The 18,599-nt window shown below is 40.2% G+C and overlaps 1 protein-coding gene across 4 annotated transcripts in view; it reads right to left on the bottom strand.

Moving 5' to 3' along the window:
- The window catches only part of LOC103043122 (prune homolog 2 with BCH domain), a 35,428-nt gene that overhangs the window by 14,451 nt on the left and 2,378 nt on the right, over window positions 1-18,599 (bottom strand). Inside the window, exons 2-7 of one of the 4 annotated variants that reach the window (XM_022667814.2) lie at window positions 13,034-13,218; window positions 12,424-12,578; window positions 12,143-12,271; window positions 11,469-11,598; window positions 11,203-11,356; window positions 7,474-9,406 (exon numbers count right to left, since the gene is read on the bottom strand). The exons of 1 other annotated variant lie outside the window; for it this stretch is intronic. In XM_022667814.2, the coding sequence (XP_022523535.2) occupies window positions 9,219-9,406; window positions 11,203-11,356; window positions 11,469-11,598; window positions 12,143-12,271; window positions 12,424-12,578; window positions 13,034-13,218 (941 nt within the window). In that variant the 3' untranslated portion in view covers window positions 7,474-9,218. Of the gene's footprint in view, window positions 1-1,500; window positions 1,731-3,979; window positions 4,063-7,473; window positions 9,407-11,202; window positions 11,357-11,468; window positions 11,599-12,142; window positions 12,272-12,423; window positions 12,579-13,033; window positions 13,219-18,599 lie in introns of those variants that run through there. 2 more of the 4 variants (XM_049474302.1, XM_022667786.2) reach the window with 2 other exon arrangements.

Here is an 18,599-nt window from a genome sequence, read left to right as displayed (position 1 = left end):
TCCCCTGTACATTGTTGTATGTCTTACGTCAGCCAGGTTATGTGTTCTTCTATTCCCCATGTACTACGTCAAATCAAATCAAATCAAATTTATTTGTATAGCGCTTTTTACAACTGGTGTTGGCACAAAGCAGCTTTACAGAAACATGATTACAGGACAAGGAATCAGGCAAAACATTAAACATAGAAAATACAGAATACAGAACCCCCAGTGAGCGTGTTTCTTGTTTGTTTGTTTTTTGTCTATTTTCAGTAAATCCTCGCAATTGCTCTCCTCGCCTCCTTCCTGCTCCAACCTGCTAGCCTATGATATAATATGGCAATATTTTGGCGATATTTTTGTACAATATGGTACGGCACACCTCTAAATGAAAGCATGGATGGCATTTTAAATTGTTCATGATGACCTTGTTCTGTTTTAAAAATACATTTTGATTATCTAAAATATGATAAATATTATATTAAATTAATTATTAAGATCTGAACATGCTGCAAGTGTCTTTAGTCCAATAAAAATAATAAAACATCACCCTCCCTCCACAACCACATTAAAGAAAACTGTATTTAATAAACAAAAAGTACTTTAAAGTGAATGTTAACAGTCCTCTATATTTCTTTAATAATGTGTTCACTCATAGTAAATCTTTTTAGAGAAAAATGTATTGTCCCACACACACACACACACATACACATACACAATTTCAATTTGATTACACACTTTAAATTACACTCACTCATAAACACACACATACACACGCTGATCACACACACACACACACACACACACACACACACAGAGGATTGTGTTTCTGACTCTACAGTAAACTCTACAGATGAATTGATCACACATTACAGATGTATGTGTGTTTGGGGGGACATTTCAGGTGCTCTATTCCATTCTTTTTAAACTACACAGGCCCAATCCATCCATCCCTCCATCCATTCATTCATCCATACAGCATCCATCTTTCCAGCACAGCAGGAGGAGTGAGAGGAATGAAGGGAGAAGGAGGGGGGGTTATGTCATCAGCTACTCACACTTATAACCCCCTCCCCTCTACCTCATGTTCTCTCTTTTTTCCTCCTTCTCTCTTTCTCTCTGTCTCTCTCTATCACACACACACACACACACACACTCAATGTGTGACGTGGAGAAACAAAACCGGACTGGTATTCAAAACGCCCAGACTGGACGCAAATGAAAACCACTGAAACTAGGTCACAGTTCAACCCTTTGGTTAACAATGATGCCCAGTATAAATAGATACAAACACAATCCAGTAAAAAAATCCTCCTTTACAGCAGATCAGTGCACAAACCGCACACTCATAACAGAATGCCCATCATCAGGGATGCTGGAACTACCCTCCCCCTCCCACACACACACACACACAGAGGCAGCAGCTTTGCTCCACTGTAAACACATGCCCCTCCCTCTGCTCCGGTTTCTCTGTCTCTCTATCAGCCCCACATAACACCTGCACACACACCGACCACTCACCGCCGCAGGTACACGATTCTCCCGCTCTCTCCTCTCCTCCAGACTTCAGATCATGTGTGTGTGTTTCCTGCTCTTGCTTCCGTCTCCGTGCACACCCACGGAGATGCTCAGCTCATCCACTGCTGCCATTTGTGATCATGTGACTCTCCACTGCCAAATAAGAAGCCGAGGATGCGTGCAGCTCACAAGCATGCAGAGAGTGAGGCCCACTGTGCAGCTTCACCAGAAGACAGCCTCACCGTGCAAGTAAAGGGAGCTCAATGAGGGAGCCCAATCATTCAGCTCTGACAGAAGAGAGCCTCACCATGCAGGTAAAGGGAGCTCACTGAGGTAGCCTCAGTGTGCAGTTAAAGAAACTCAATAAGGGAGCCCAAGTATACAGATGAGAGCCTCACCTGCAAAGGGAGCTCAATGAGGAAGATTCAGCAGGCAGGTAAAGAAAGTTCAATAAGGGTGCCCAAGTATGAGAGATGACAGCCACAGGTAAAGGGAATTAAATAAGGGAGCCTGAGTATGCACATTTGACCCAACAGGGCCTCACCATGCAGGTAAAGAAAGCTCAATGAGGGAGCCCAAACATTCAGCTCTGAAACAAGAGAGCCTCACCATGCAGGTAAAGGGAGCTCACTAAAGGAGCCTCAGCGTGCAGGTAAAGAAAGCTCAATAAGGAAGCCCAAGTATACAGCTCTGACAAAGGAGAGCCTCACTATGCAGGTAAATGGAGTTAAATGAGGGTTGCCAAATATGCAGCTTTGACCCAACAGAGCCTCACTATGCAGGTAAAGAAAGCTCAATGAGGGAGCCTCAGCGTGCAGGTAAAGAAAGTTCAATAAGGAAGCCCAAGTATACAGCTCTGACAAAGGAGAGCCTCACCATGCAGGTAAAGGGAGCTCAATGAGGGAGCCCAGTCATTCAGCACTGACAGAAGAGAGCCTCACCATGCAGGTAAAGGGAGCCTCAACGTGCAGGTCTGCCAGAAGCGAACCTGACTGAAATAACGTTCAATAAGAGCGAGTCCCAGCATGCAGCTCTGACAGAAGAGAATCTCACCACACATGCAGTACTGACAGAACTGACATTACTCACCGTGCAGGTAAAGATAGGTCAGTGAGGGAGTCCCAGCATGCAGCTCTGCCAGAAGTGAGCCTTAAAGACTGACAGTAAAGTAAGCCAGTATGCAGCTCCATCCAATGTCAGGTAAAGAAAAGTAAGCGCAGACGTGCAGCTTTACTAGAAGAGAGCCTCACCATGCAGGTAAAGGAAGCTCAGTTGGTCTGACCAAAAAAATCACACTGGCAAAAGAACATAACCGGATCTGACAGCAAAGTGAACCCAGAAGTGAAGCTCTGCCAACAGAGAATGCATAGACTGAATGGGTCTGACAGTGAAGTGAAGTAAGCCCCAGTGTGCAGCTCTCAAGGGTCTGGCAGTTATATGAGGCCCAGCTTGCAGCTCTGCCAGAAGAGAGCATCATCCTGCAAGCAAAGGAAGCTCAATGAGTCTAATAGTAAAGTGAGTTCCAGCATGCAGCTTCCTTGGGTCTGGCAGTGGTGTGAGGACCAGCGTGCAGCTTTGACTGAAGAAAGTTTTACTGTGCAGATAAAAGAATTTCAAAAAATTTCAGAGTTTCAGAGTGTGGTTCTTCCAAAAGAAGAAGGTTATGAAGAAAAAAGCATGTAGGATCTGCAGCCTGCAGTGCGTTTTTATAGATATATGCCCGTTGGAAGCAATTAAGTTATATTGACAGTGTTGCTATTGTAAAAGTAAATGACAAAACAGACATGGTGTGATTTTCATTTATCCTGGTGATGCCTGAAAATAGACAACCTGTCATTACCATACATCTTATAAAACCCTTATTTTTATCTTCTTGTGACAAAATTTACACCCCACAACCCCAGCTCCTCTTTCTATTCCACCTCATCATCTGACCTTCTAGGCAAGGAGGGTTCAGCTTCAGTCTCCATCATACAAAGCCACCCAGAATTCCAGCCAAAGTTTCTCGAGTTCCTCTTTCTTTTCTAACTTGTCCATGAGAGCGGTTCACATGTCGCAAAAGCACAAATAGAACCCTCACCCAAACTGCAAAGCATGATGGAGGGAGCACTATGGTTTGAATGTCTTTTTGTCACCAGGAGAACAATGAAATGAAAGGTATCAAAACATTTTATGAGAAAATCTAAGAACAGCAGCATGAGAGAAGGTCTGAAGCTGAAGAGATGACTCAAAATTACACAAGTAAATCTACTAAAATTAGTCTTATTAATTCTCTTTTGTCAGAAAAATAACTTTTAGGAAGACAGTAGGCCTGTCAGTAGTTGTGCCCCTGATCTACAACAGAACACACAGTTTATAAAATGGCTCTTCAATGACGTATAATCCAGTTTATCTGATTTCTCACTAAACTGACCTTGTGTCCAGATTAGATCACGGGTGGCTGAGTATTTGTAAAATAAGCTAAATTCAGCAGCTCACTCACAGAATCTTGCAGATCTCGCTTGTAGATCAGGAAGTAGCACTGGTGCTTGACTAACCTCTCCCACAGCTGCTTATATTCCAAAGGTCATCACCACAGCAGCACTGTCACACCTGAAGGACCAACTAACAATTTACACCAGTGAAAGATCAAGTACACACAACACACAGTGTCCCATATATTATGTAGGGCCGTTTTATTGTACAGCACTAAAATGAAGATGGAATAGTAAACTGAGACAAAAAGAAATTCCATAAAAAAAATAAAAAAAAATCTATATATATAGATAGATCAGAAAAAAAGTTGTCAAAGTGTGAAAAATGCAAAAAAAAAAAAAAATACACTTTTCCTTTTATTTCACTGCAGACAATATAACACACGATTTTTCATGTCATCTACTCCTGCATTTCAGGCCTGCCACACATTACTAAAAAGTTGAAGAAATCCTAAATATGAATGAATGAAATCGTGAGCCCGCATTAAAGAAATCGTGAGCACTGATTAAAGAAATCGTAAGCACAAATTAAAGAAATCACAAGCACGAATTAAAGAAATCGAGAGCACAAATTAAAGAAATTATGTACACAAATTAAAGAAATTGTGAACACCAAATTAAAGAAATCGTGACCACAAAGGAAAGAAATCGTTAGCATGATTTGCAAATCGTTCATTTGAATTAAACGTGAGCACGAACAGCTATATGTTCATTTGATTTAATTTTTTTATCCACGACCCCTCCTCGGCTCCATAGCTGTTTAATGTAAAAGATGGTTTCAGAAAATTCTGATAATATTGTAGCAAAATGTGTGATACCCATTTTTTTAACCTTTCAATTTAAATTAATTTAAGAATACAAATTTGAACCCCAGATTTATTATTAACAGCTTAATAAAAGTGAACAATCGCCAGAGCCTTTATAAATATGTGACTTTTACCTTTTATAAATTCACTTTTCAACTATCAGGAAGAGAAGCAATCATTTGCTTCAGTTAACTTGTTCAGATCCCACTGTGAATGCTACTGTGGCTCCATCTGCTGCCCATTTAGAGACACACACACACACGCACGCACGCACATCTTATTGTCAGTGATGTGTGTAAGACTTTAATGTAGGGTAAACAACTGATTAATTTTCCATTTCCAGAACATGGTTAAATCACAACAACACAACAACTACGCTAAAACATGACTGTGTTTTTGCCTGGAAATCTAATAATATAAAATATAAATAAAAAATGCACCTACTTCATGAGCTAGGGAATTAACATTCTAGAGGGGGTGTGGCTAAATCTGGGGTGTGGAGAATTTTAATTGTTTTTTACACATTTATTAACATTAACAACAACTTACTCTGCCTTGTATTAGTAAATACAGTTTATCCCATTATGAGAGCGCCTGTCGGGCACCACATCTTATTATACTCGTTGGCGTTGTACCTTTAGGAGAAGTATATTCAGCCCTGCATCACATTTTCTCTACTGAAGATAATACTGTCTGGTAGGGAGGGCGCTCCATTGCGGCACCTTTTACTCCATGAACGGCAGAAGGACATCCATAAATGGGCACTCATTAAGACACTATATCAAACTTTTGGCAACTAATGAGTTATTTTCTGTGTTTTTGGCCACACTATAGGGATTTTTTCAATCATGGAGGCACAAAGGATAGCGGTTGCCTCCTTTTTTAGTCCCTATGAATTCAGAAAAAAACAATAAAAGAACAGATGTCCCAATACTTGTGGCCTTTAATTTTGCATACCTACTGGGTCAAAGAGCTGCTGGTTTGTTAACATACTTTGTGGAACTTAAGCAAGCTAGCAGATCATGATGTGGATAGTCATAAATCTAGTTCTGCTGCCACTAGTTTCATTTTACTCCCACGCTAAACAGATTACAGTGTGATTACGTAAGTAACTGCAGTTGAAGCAATTGAAGCTTTCCACTGTACTATAGAAATTCTATAGAGTCATGGAAAATGAAAATGTTGGTACCCCTACAATTTTTCCAGAAAATGATTGCAATTATATATGTGTTGTTATACACATGTTTATTTCCTTTGTTTGTTGTGGAACAACATAAAAAGCAGAGGAAAAAAGTACAACCTAGCTCTTTTATGTCTCTGTGTCATCAGTGAGGTCCTCCTGGGTCTCCTGCCATATCATTTCATTTCATTCAAATGTTGACGGATAATTTGTGCTGACGCTGATGCACCCTGAGCCTGCAGGACAGATAACTTGATTGGGGCTGCTTATCTACCATCCTGCTCATCCACCAGTTGCAAACTTTCATAATTTTTTCTCTCCCGTCCACATTCAGGAGGTTAGCTACAGTGCCATGGGTTGCAAACTTCTTAATTGTGTTAGTATTTTTCCACAATTTTGGTTGTTAAGTCCTCAGACAGTTCTCCTCTTTTGTTCTCTTTTTATTAATATTCTTACGTTGCCTACACCTGGTACTTGCCACAGGTGAGTTGTAATAGAATCACATGCTTGAAACAAAGTTATTTACCCACAATTTTAGAAAGGGGAAATCATTTTGTCTGGCACATTGTTGGAGTTTTGTGTGAAATTATACCAATTTTGGCTTTTTCCTGCTTTTTTTGTTGTTCCGATAAAATCAACAGCAATACACATGTTTATAATAAAACAGATATGATTGCAATCATTTTCTGGAGAGAATGACTTCATTTTCTGGAAAAGGTCAGGGGTTTCAATTTGGACATCACTGTAAGAACAACATGTGCAGCCTTATTTCACTTGTTATTAATCAAATAAACATTTGCCTTACAGCACAGCTCCACCAATAGGAAGCAACATGATGTGTTCAAATAAAGCAGAACAGGTCAGACAAGTGCTGGGGAAGTAGAAGGAAGAGCCTTTAATTAAAATACATTTTTAACATACGCAATTGGGAAGTATCCTCAGAAAAAATGTCAGTTTTCTGGTTGCAAGGTGCCAAAAAATGTCTGTAAAAAAATGGTAAACCCTGTAGCCAGATAATTACCACTTTATTACTGACATTACTGATGTGCATATTATTTACAGCACATTTGTGCCTTTCCACTTGTGCCTTTAAACCTGTTATTAATTTTGTTTTACTAATAATTTGATAAATATGAATAATGACTGTATGAATAATTAAACATATATATAGTCTAACAAAAAATAATATCAATGCATCAATGCATCTTTTTCGATACATCATTTTAAAATACAAAGGAAATGTTCATGTCAACTGGTTTACAGTTAAATTGTGCAAACTTTCTAAGAAAATTTAAATAAATAAAGCTATGTGACCACCTCATCTTATCAGCATTTCAAAGACTTTGTAGTTCTATAATTACAGACTGTAGTTTTCCTGTTTCTCCGCATTCTTTCCTATTATCCTATAATTAACCATAGTGAGGATTGATCCCACAAACCACAGAAACCAAGAGTTCTCCAAGACTGCCCTTAAATTCAAATACAGGAAACAGATCATGTTTTTAGGGCACAGATTACATGTTTAATCTTTGCAGGTTATGAAAAGTTTGACAGGTTATCAACATAAAAGGACAAAACACAAAAACGGAGAATTTTAAACAGTGCTTGTAATATTTACTATTGTAAAAATACATTTCATAGCTGCAACACAACATTATCAAAACTTTGATTGGAGAGCGATAAACTGCCATCTGTCTACTTTGTGCTAGAAATTTATAAGATATCTAACACAATAAAAAGAAATAAGGCATAATTACAGTTTCAGTTTAAGAGCTTAATCTACTGTTAACTATAACTATGTATCAGCAGCTGATGTGTTCTGTCTTGTAACAATAAAAAGAACAATAACCCAAACAAAACACAAGTTCCTTTCTAAATTTCGCAAAACTTGATACTCAGATCCGATTGCTATGTAGGCAGTAAAGGCAGAGGTAGGCTAATGTGAGGAATCATGTTTCCTTCTTACTTCATTTCCAGCAGATCAGCTTGTATGTAACATGATCATCTTATGATCTTTAGGGAAACCAAAGCATACAGCAGCACTATACAGCTTAGCATAGCATAGTATAGCACAATACAGCATTCAGCAGCACTATACAGCTTAGCATAGCATAGTATAGCACAATACAGCATTCAGCAGCACTTTACAGCTTAGCATAGTATAGTATAGCACAATACAGCATACAGCAGCACTATACAGCTTAGCATAGCATACTATAGCACAATACAGCATACAGCAGCACTATACAGCTTAGCATAGCATAGCATCACATAGCACAATACAGCATACAGCAGCACTATACAGCTTAGCATAGCATACTATAGCACAATACAGCATACAGCAGCACTATACAGCTTAGCATAGCATACTATAGCACAATACAGCATACAGCAGCACTATACAGCTTAGCATAGCATACTATAGCACAATACAGCATACAGCAGCACTATACAGCTTAGCATAGCATACTATAGCACAATACAGCATACAGCAGCACTATACAGCTTAGCATAGCATACTATAGCACAATACAGCATACAGCAGCACTATACAGCTTAGCATAGCATACTATAGCACAATACAGCATACAGCAGCACTATACAGCTTAGCATAGCATACTATAGCACAATACAGCATACAGCAGCACTATACAGCTTAGCATAGCATACTATAGCACAATACAGCATACAGCAGCACTATACAGCATAGCATAGCATAGCATCACATAGCACAAACATACAGATGATACATGCAACACTGGCTGAAATATTGTGTACAGGAACAGCGTAGGTATGAACTAATCTAAAAATCACCATTTGAGACATTAAAAAATAAAGCTGTACATCTGCTGCAGTTTCTCTAAAAAAAAAATCATTTTTTCTAGATCATAAGGAACATTCACACAATTTTTAACTATGTAAAATATCCTTCTCCAAAAACAGACAATTAATTCAGAATTTTTATATCACCTGTTGCTCTTGCCTGGGTTTTAAACCTCTACTATCATAGCAGGTACAGTTTGACTACATTGACTACCAAATAAAAACATCTAAAAACACGATAAGCAGTAAGCTAAAGAGGTTATGCTGATTTATATACATTTTACATTTAAATTTACAGTTCTAGAGTGTAAGTGCTCCACTCAACCAGATTATACCAGCCTGCAGTATCCCACAACGGGCTTACCGAGACATAGAAAACCTGATTCTAGATAGTGCACATGAATAAATAATAAATGCCACAAGCCTACAAACATCTTACTATGACAGAGTGAATTGATCTAGGTGGATCCTCATTATGGTGTCTTTCACTGCCTTGAAGATTAAACTGATGTTTTCTGTGTCTGTGGCGCAGGTGTAGTGCGCGTACATGCGCCTGCGCTCTGAGTTTTGCATCTGATACATTTTGAGGATGAACTTCTTCGCAGCGTCAAGATCCTGTTTAGGGCCTGGGAAAAAAATAAACAGGTGTAAATAAAACAGACGTAGCTCAGTAATGTTTTGCTCATAGATTAGTTAAAATTTAGTCCAAACAGAAATGTGAAAAAATCAGAACACCTAGGTAAACCATTGTAAACTTTTAATCTGAAGTATAGTAATTTTATGAGATGAATACTGTGATATACTGTATATACTGTAAATCATAACAAACATGTAACAAATACAAGTGAAATGGAATTAATAGAAATGGCATTTTCTTGGGAGGAGTGGCAATCCTTATTATTTTGTTTCTCAACTAAAAGCAGAAGCATTTCTGAGTGAAGAAGGGATAAAATATTTGGTTTAATAGTGCCATTGTCCTTTTCTGAGCCTAATATATTCATTCTAAAAACTGGGGTGTCGGGTCAATTTTTGTGAGGGTTCTTCTGGCCAGGTCACGCGTCTTTACGTACACACGTACAGCTTCTAAAAGAGGATCCGGCTTAGTTTTACTGAATGCAAAAGGGCTGGTGGAGCAATGGACACTTCAGAAGTAGCTCATTCACTCATAGTTAAAAAAAGGGTGTAGTTAAGGTGAAGTTTCTGACTGAGAGCTCTCTCTCTCTCTCCCTCTGACTGAACATAACCTGGAATCGGATTCATCCGCTCTGAAAGGAGACCACATCACACCCGCCCAGTTTAAAATGATTCCTCTGCATGCTCGGTGTAATTACCCATTCTCACCAGAGAGTGTCAAATTATAATCAGGTGCAGCACATTATCTAAATATTTATTTTACAAAATCCTCGACTACAGGTGATGGAACCGTTAACTTTTTAACTACATGAACACAAAAGGGCATTCTAGTGTCTGTTTCCTCCACCTTTAATCCTGAGTCTGGATCCCAAATGAATAAGGCAAGAAAGAATTCTCTTGGAAGCGGCAAAAACCCTCTGGTTAGCACTGGATTTTAGAAAGTTACTTTAAGCTTGTAAACATGTTCGTTTTTCAGAATATTGTAAGTCAAAAATATGAACACGGAATGTAAAAAGTGTTAATTGGACTGTTTAGTATGGATAGTGGATTAGTTTTACAATCAAGTGGGAACTGTTGCTGTGAAGAAGGCAGTATGAATCCAGGTGCTGTTCTTGCAGTCCAAAGAGGGCAAGGGAATAGGGCTGGATATCGGTTAAAAATGTTTAATTTTGAATTTGATATTCATATCTGATATGATACTGCAAATTCAATACCAATACCTTTTTCTTAATTGTAACAAAAAAAGTCATGATTATTCTCACACAACAATATGTATAACAGTCAACATGAGTGATCTCATTCTCACACTGTCACCATGAGAGGCTCCAACTTTTTGGATATTGTTGGATCAAACAAACAATGATTATGGTTGTGGCACTTTATTAAGAAAAAAACAACAGCATTACTTATGGTATATCAATATAAATGAGAGGAAGAGTGTGCAGCAGGTTTTTTTTTTACTTTGCGCTTGGCACGAACATGTGCGTTTTATGCAAAGTATCGAAAATAAGCACGTTTTTCAGACCTTTTGGTACTCTGTAGTACCAACACATTTTGATTGGTGCCTTTTTGGAATAGAATTTGGACACCCAGCCCTACAAGGGTGTGAGCCCAAAAGCTCTAAAAGGTCGAGTGGATGGCAATGGATGGGTATAGGTATGTCAGTAACCAATGGAGGGAGGGAAGGAGCATGGTGCGTGGAAGTCTTTAAAGGACAGTTTGCTAGAAAGGGAAGCAGAAATGGAAAGGACAAGGGGGATTGGATGATAAGGCCAATAAAGCCTCTTACCCTGATATGCAGGAAAGTAGTCTGCAAGGTTAGACTTTAAGATTTTCTCTTGAAGAAGATCTGTCTTGTTAAGGAAGAGGATGATGGATGTATTTTGGAACCATGGGTAGGTGATGATGGTCTTAAACAGAGCCAGACTCTCCTCCATACGGTTCTGTAAGGGGAGATGGTATGCAAAGAATGTGATTATTTCTTTGAGTCAGAATTCTTACCTCAGTCTAACTGTGAGATATTTGTGATTGTGAAGGAGTGAAGGAACATCCCACCTCATTAGGATTCTCAAGTAAGACCTGGTCATACTCGCTTAGTGCCACCAGGAAGATTATAGACGTGACATTCTCAAAGCAGTGGATCCATTTCTTCCTCTCTGACCTCTGACCTCCAACATCAACCATCCTGTAACCATATTGGCATATTTGTCATAAATACACATTGATGAATGAATAAATAAGGATGCACAGATGCAACTACTCTGATCTCAACATACTGCTCCTGAATTCTAAACTTAAGGTATGAATGTAAAGTATGGTAACATGCATATTATCACACCTTGTATCTCCACAATGGCAATTTTACATGAAAAGAAAAAAAAGCTATTAACTTTCAGTGAAATTTAATTACAAACATTTTAATCAAAATAATTTTGGAGCATTCCCATTGGTCAATTTATTTATGAAGTCATGTCACAGTAAAGTCACAGTGATGTAATGGGTTACTGCCAGATTCAAATGAAGCTCAAAAGTTGCATTGTGCATTTTAATGACATTGTTCTATAAAGTTTACAGTGCAAAACTGTCCCAATTTCAGAATGACTAATAATTATGAAACGCTACTTGAATGTGAACTGACCTTTTCTAATTGACTATGAATATAAGCTTGTTACACGTCTACAAATTAAGGTACCACAACACTAGCCTGGATGTTTTGCACAAGAATTTACCTGAATACTGCAACTCTGAGGTCAAAGGGGTACTCAATAATTCCAGTGGTGGGCACTCTGACTCGTAGGATGTCCTGGACTGAAGGCAAGTAAAAAGCAGAGGCAATTCTGTCCATGTCATCCAGGTAGCTAACAAGCAACAAGTTTACAAAAAATATTAGAGCAACAAATGCTACAATGTTTGCTAAACTACCAATGTATCTTAATCTAATTCTGTGATGCCTTTGGTAAATAACACCACCATCCAGAACAGACAGATAGCAGTGGTTAGAGAAACTCACTATTTGGCTGAATCTGACAGCTGGAACTCTCTCTTGCGTTCGTAGCATTGCTGCGTGCCATGATCACTCCATACACTCTTTATAGCTTCAGCATAGTGGGCTTCCATAGTGTTCACAGTTTCCTCCTGTACATTGCTAATCCTTTCAGCATATTTCTGAAATAAAAAAAATACACGTACATTACCCTTTAAAGACTGAAAATATACTTTTGCCATCTTATCTGGTCTAAAACTTTTAATGGACTGATGTACATACAGAACTGCAGCAGTCTTAGCATCTGTCAGCACAGAAACTGAAGTTTGTAGCACTGATCTACAGTCATCTAATTCTGTGCTTCTACTAATCTAGTTCTTTTTTTTAAAGATACAGAACCAAAGTCAAACACTACACTTTATTCATTTTCATTATTTATTTTCTCCAGTTTTTGAAATGGTTGTTTTTTTACTTTTACTTATCTCAGAAAAGTCTACAACTTTTTTTTTTTACAGTTGTTTTGACTGGAAATAAAATTCCTAATAGTCTCTACATAGACTTCTGCAAAATTTTAAATAGAAATAGGTGTTGTCACTATTTTATATTGAACTTTGGTGTCTGGCTAACAAGCACTTACTGTGTTTTTGTCGTCTATGAATGGGATCTGCAGGGTCTTCATTGCTTCAATTAAAGCTTTAATTGCAATGAATATATTCTGGAAGACGAGTCTGGTGAAGCCTCTTCTGTCTTCTTCTGAGTAACCTTTCCCGTGAATGATTCTCATCTGTTTGATAAAGGTGCTCTTTCCACTCTCTCCAGTACCTGAACAAATTATATATATATATATATATTGTATTATTAGTGTAGGTCAGGGGTATTTAATTAGAATTCAGTTTGGTCCAGTTAGAGAAAATTTCATCAGGCTATGGTCCGGACCATCACCAATGTTAACTTGTGTTATAATTCAGTGTTTTATTCTGTTTACTGAAGAAGCCTATAGTAGTCCTGTCAGTGTTTTATCAACAACTGAAAGACAAAACAAATTACACATACTAGTAGATTTCAACAATATGTATTGTTTTAAATAGACCTGTCACAATAATTCCATTATCAACCTATCATAAAATAAATGAAAACACCCTCAATAATCTAACATATCAAGTCTAAAAATGTGAATCTGTATGTTCACTTTGTTTCAAAATGTTAGATTTATTCTATTTGATTTTATTTATATTAGATTTAGGCCTGACTGTCATAATAATAATTACATGAATGATAAATCGTCCAATATATGGAGAAATGTTTGCTGAACTTGGCCAAAATATCAGCTTTGTTTAAAAACAGCAGTGTTATTTTATTTAATATTATTACTGTATCAGACTTTATTATGTTGTGGGTAAAACTGATGGGGGAAGTTGCCCATGCTTTTTGTCCCCTGGGCGTTGCCGTAGTTTTGAGGTAGGGTTGTTTTGGGAGTAGAGCGCGCCTATGAGCGAGGGAGTTTTTTTTTTCTTGCTGAGGAGTTCTGATCAGGTGAGGTAAAGTGGAATATTTTGCACTCTTGTCTCGGTTGTTTCTCTTTAATTCCTCCAAGTAACACCGCAAGGTTACATTACTGTTAATATGTTTTATAACTGTAGTATTTTAATTTTTTTTCTGGTGCGAACCATCTGTATTTTCATCTTTTCTGGCTTTATTCTCCAACTTCTCACCGCCTGCTTCGCCTGTGTGGCTCCGCTCGCTCGCATCTGCACAGATCTGATTGGCAGAGGAGAGCGTTTGGTGATCGTACAGCACACGTGATTGGTCTGTGAGTTTACTGCGCTTTATACAACAGTTAGTTCCGACCTCACAATCTGATTGGTTGAGAAGTGTTCTAGCCGTGATATTTGTTAACCAGCCAGGCTAGGCTAAGCTAATGCTGAGCTAAAGCAAGCTACGCTAACCTAACCACAGTCCAGCCGGCTAGCTAAAACCAACACCACCAAGCAAAACAAGCAGAAATGCTCAAAAATGCGCAGCTTTCACCTGAAGACGACGGAGCAGGAGAGGAGAGTATTAGCGTTATTTCACGGTCCTAACGTTACCATCTTCACTTATTCCCAATTTTGCTTTCAAGCTAACTTTCGTGGTGTTAGTCTGTATGAACCATACACCGTTTTGTAGTTAAGTTTTAGTTCTGTTACAGTTTGTTACGTGATGTTCTTCGTGATAACACACTGCCTCTCGTGTTCTATTGCTTAAGTAAAGCACGTAAACCATAAAGACAATAAACGTTCCACCGCTTTAAATGAACACAGTCAGAATTAAATCCTTCTCAGTAGTTTATCGGTTTGGGTCCGGATTGGACAACGTCTGGGTCGCTCTGGATATGGGTGGGCGTCTTCTAAATAGCTTAAATGTAAATGTAAATGTTTTGCATGTGAATGGCTTTGGAGGGGTAGAGGGGAGTGTTAGAGCTACATGACCCTTTAAACTGAGATTTTTCAGAGGCACCCTCCAAACAGAGGTCTGTGATATCAGTATTTTCCTTGTTACAAATGATCACCAATATGTTACCATAGTTTAATGTGAAGTTTCAACAATTTATGGCCATTTTCTTTATAACAAGCCTAAAGAAAAACGCTAGTAGTTTGTCTCAGTAGCAAACTAGCTAACTTACCAGTTCCACCTTTAGTATTGCAACAGACAGCAGAGGCTGCAGCATTTAAGGTTGAACACAAAACACAGAAAAATAAAACAAAATCAAAACTAATTTTAGCTCTCCATCACAGAGAAATTAAGGAACAATAATAATTGCTGCACCACATACTCCCTTTCTGAAGAAACACAATGCCCTAAAGTTAACTAGTTAACAAGCAGCTAGGTTGCTTAAATTTAGCGCTCCACTGCTGTACATGTAAATATGGTGTGTTTTTTTCTGTTTTAGCAGGTGAATAAGGGTCACAAATAACAGTATTTATGACAAAAATAAAAATTGTTAAATGGTAAAGTAATGTCTCAACTAATTGCTTAGGACTTAGCAAGGAGCAGGACTTAGCAAGATGGCGGCGCGCAGTAGTGCAGCGGCTTCTCATGCTCCTAGCGAACACCCTATTTTGAGCTGTTTTTACGTTGGTTCTGAACCCAACTTTGCGCGCCCCATGCATGTGAGTTACAGCAGAACCGAACTTCTGAGGATTAAGGACAGTTTGGTCAGTAAAACAGCAACTATGGACAATAATATCCGAGCTACGCTGGGCGAGCTGCAGACAAAGGGCAAGAGGAGGAGGCAGTGCGAGCGGCGTCAGAAGAGAGGAAAACGTGCTGGGGTGCTAGCCAGGCTAAAGGCTAATGCTAACCGACCCCCGATTGCTGTTTACATAGCACCGGATGCTAATGCTAACAACGCGCTGAAGGAGCTTTATGACAACATCAGCTCGCTTCAGAACAAGCATCCGGACGCGTTCTACGTGGTAGCGGGGGATTTTAACCATGTAGAACTGAAGAACACGCTGCCGAGGTTTTACCAACACGTGAACATTCCAACGCGAGGTAATAACACGCTGGACCGTGTTTACTCCTCTGTGAAAGACGCTTACAAAGCCTTCCCCCGCCCCCACCTCGGGCTATCGGACCACATCTCCATCATGCTGGTCCCCGCATACCACCCCCCACTGCGACGCTCAAAACTCACACAGAAAACCATCACGGTGTGGCCCAGTGACGGCGCCGCTGTGCTGCAGGACTGCTTCGGCTGCACAGACTGGCAGGTCTTCAGGGAGGCTGCTGAGTGTGAGGGGGAGCTGGATCTGGAGGAATACACATCTGCTGTTCTCGGGTACATCAGCAAGTGTGTGGAGGATGTCACTACTACCAAGACTGTGACTTGCTACCCGAACCAGAAGCCCTGGCTGAACGCAGAGGTGCGTTCCCTGCTGAAAGCCAGGGATGCTGCCTTCAGATCTGGAGACTCGGATGAACTCAGGAGGGCTAGAAGAGAGCTGACTGCTGGAGTTAAGAGGGCAAAAGCTACATATGCTCAGAAAATCCAGGGACACTTTTCCTCCCAGGATCCACAGAGCATGTGGAGGGGCATCAAGTGCATCACGGACTACAAATCTAACGTTGCACAAAGCTCCAAAGACCCATCCCTGCCTGAGGCTCTCAACACGTTCTACGCCCGCTTTGAGAACCCTGACACACCCCCCAGCACCAGACTCCCACACTCACCAGGAGAGGAGCCCCTCAGCGTGACACCAGCAGAAGTAAGGAGGACGCTGAGGAGGATTAACCCCCGGAAAGCTGCCGGCCCGGACAACATCCCCGGACAGGTGCTAAAAGACTGCGCAGACCAGCTCTCGGACGTCCTGGCCGACATTTTCAACGCGTCCCTCATCCAGGCCACCACCATCATCCCGGTCCCCAAGAGCTCCACAGTGACAGGTCTGAATGACTACCGGCCAGTAGCCCTCACTCCGATAGTCACAAAGTGCTTTGAAACACTGGTTCAGACCCACATCAACGCCACCATCAACATCACTGTGGATCCACACCAGTATGCATACAGGAAGAACCGATCCACAGAGGATGCCATTTCCTCCGTGGTCCACACTGCCCTCACCCACCTGGAGCAGAAGGATTCCTACGTTCGGATGCTCTTTGTGGACTTCACATCTGCTTTCAACACCATGATTCCTCAGACACTGATAACCAAACTCTCCTCACTTGGACTGAGCTCTTCCCTGTGCAACTGGGTCCTAGACTTCCTGACCAACTGGCCGCAGTCTGTGAGGATTCACAACATCTCCTCCCTCTCCATAATCCTCAGCACTGGCTCCCCTCAGGGCTGTGTGCTGAGCCACCTCCTGTTCACACTGCTCACATATAACTGCTCACCTCTCCATCCAGGCTGTCATATTGTGAAGTTTGCGGATGACACGGCAGTGGTTGGATGCATCACGAACAGAGATGAGTCCAGCTACAGGCAGGAGGTGGAACACCTGGAGGATTGGTGCAGAGAAAACAACCTCTGCATTAATGTAAAAAAGACAAAGGAGATGATTGTGGACTTCAGAAGGGGCAAGCATGCCCACCTCCCCCTGCACATTGGAGGATCTGCGGTGGAAGCGGTTGACAGCTACAGGTACTTGGGTGTGCACCTGACCAGCAACCTCACCTGGAGCAACAACACTTCCACTCTGGTCAGGAAGGCACATCAGCGGCTCTACTTCCTCAGGAGGCTGAGACGAGCTGGACTCGGGAGCGTAGTCCTCCTTCTACAGATGTGTGGTGGAGAGCGTTGTGTGCTCCAGCATCAATGTGTGGCATGGAAGCTGCACTGCTGCAGAAAGGAAAGCTCTGCAGAGGGTGGTGAAGGCTGCACAGAGGATTGTTGGAGTTAGCTTCCCCAGCACCACAGACATTTACACCTCCAGATGCAGGAAAAGGGCCACCTTAACAACACACTGCACTGACACCAAGGACAAATTACTGTTTACAAACATGGTCACTTTACTTGCACTGAGACACTTTATCTCCACTGCTCTAATTCACATTATCATGCTGCTATAGCACACTTGCACTCTGGACTTCATGTTGCTGAACCTTCTACTCTCTATTTATTTTTTTTATTCTTTGGGATATTTATCTATCTATTTTGTATATTCTATTTCTTTTATTGTATTCTTTTTTATCTATATATCTACTAATAACTGCTCTTTGGGTGTAAAACTGGATCGTGAGATCACAATTTCGTTCCACCTCATGTACCACATGTGATGCGAATGACAATAAAATCTCCTTGAATCCTTGAATCCTAACTGACAGTAGTTAAAACTTTATTAAACATTACTGTTTTTGTATTTAAAAGCTTGGTAAATAAGCATAAATTGAGATTAATTAATTCACTAATTTGGTGTTCTGCAGTCAAACCACCAAAAAGATAGGTCAACATAGTTTTATAGGCTTCTTTATAGGTTTCTGGTCTTGTATGTGCATGTAATTTCTGCTATAGTCACTCGTCTGTTCATCACACAGACAATTTCACCCAAATGCTGTGGGTCACAGTCATCACTACCCACTGTACTTTCCACTGTGATGGTAAAGCTATAAAAATCTGTAAGATGTTCCTGGTACACTGGGGCTCAAGGAATGCTAAATTCTCGCACACCTTCAGAACTGGATTGTCTCGACTATCTGGCATCCGCTACCAGGTCTCGCTT

The sequence above is a fragment of the Astyanax mexicanus genome, chromosome 1, assembly GCF_023375975.1.
Source record: "Astyanax mexicanus isolate ESR-SI-001 chromosome 1, AstMex3_surface, whole genome shotgun sequence".
NCBI lineage: Eukaryota > Metazoa > Chordata > Actinopteri > Characiformes > Acestrorhamphidae > Astyanax > Astyanax mexicanus.
Note: the sequence above shows the minus strand (reverse complement) of the source record. Positions and strands in the feature narration are given on the sequence as shown.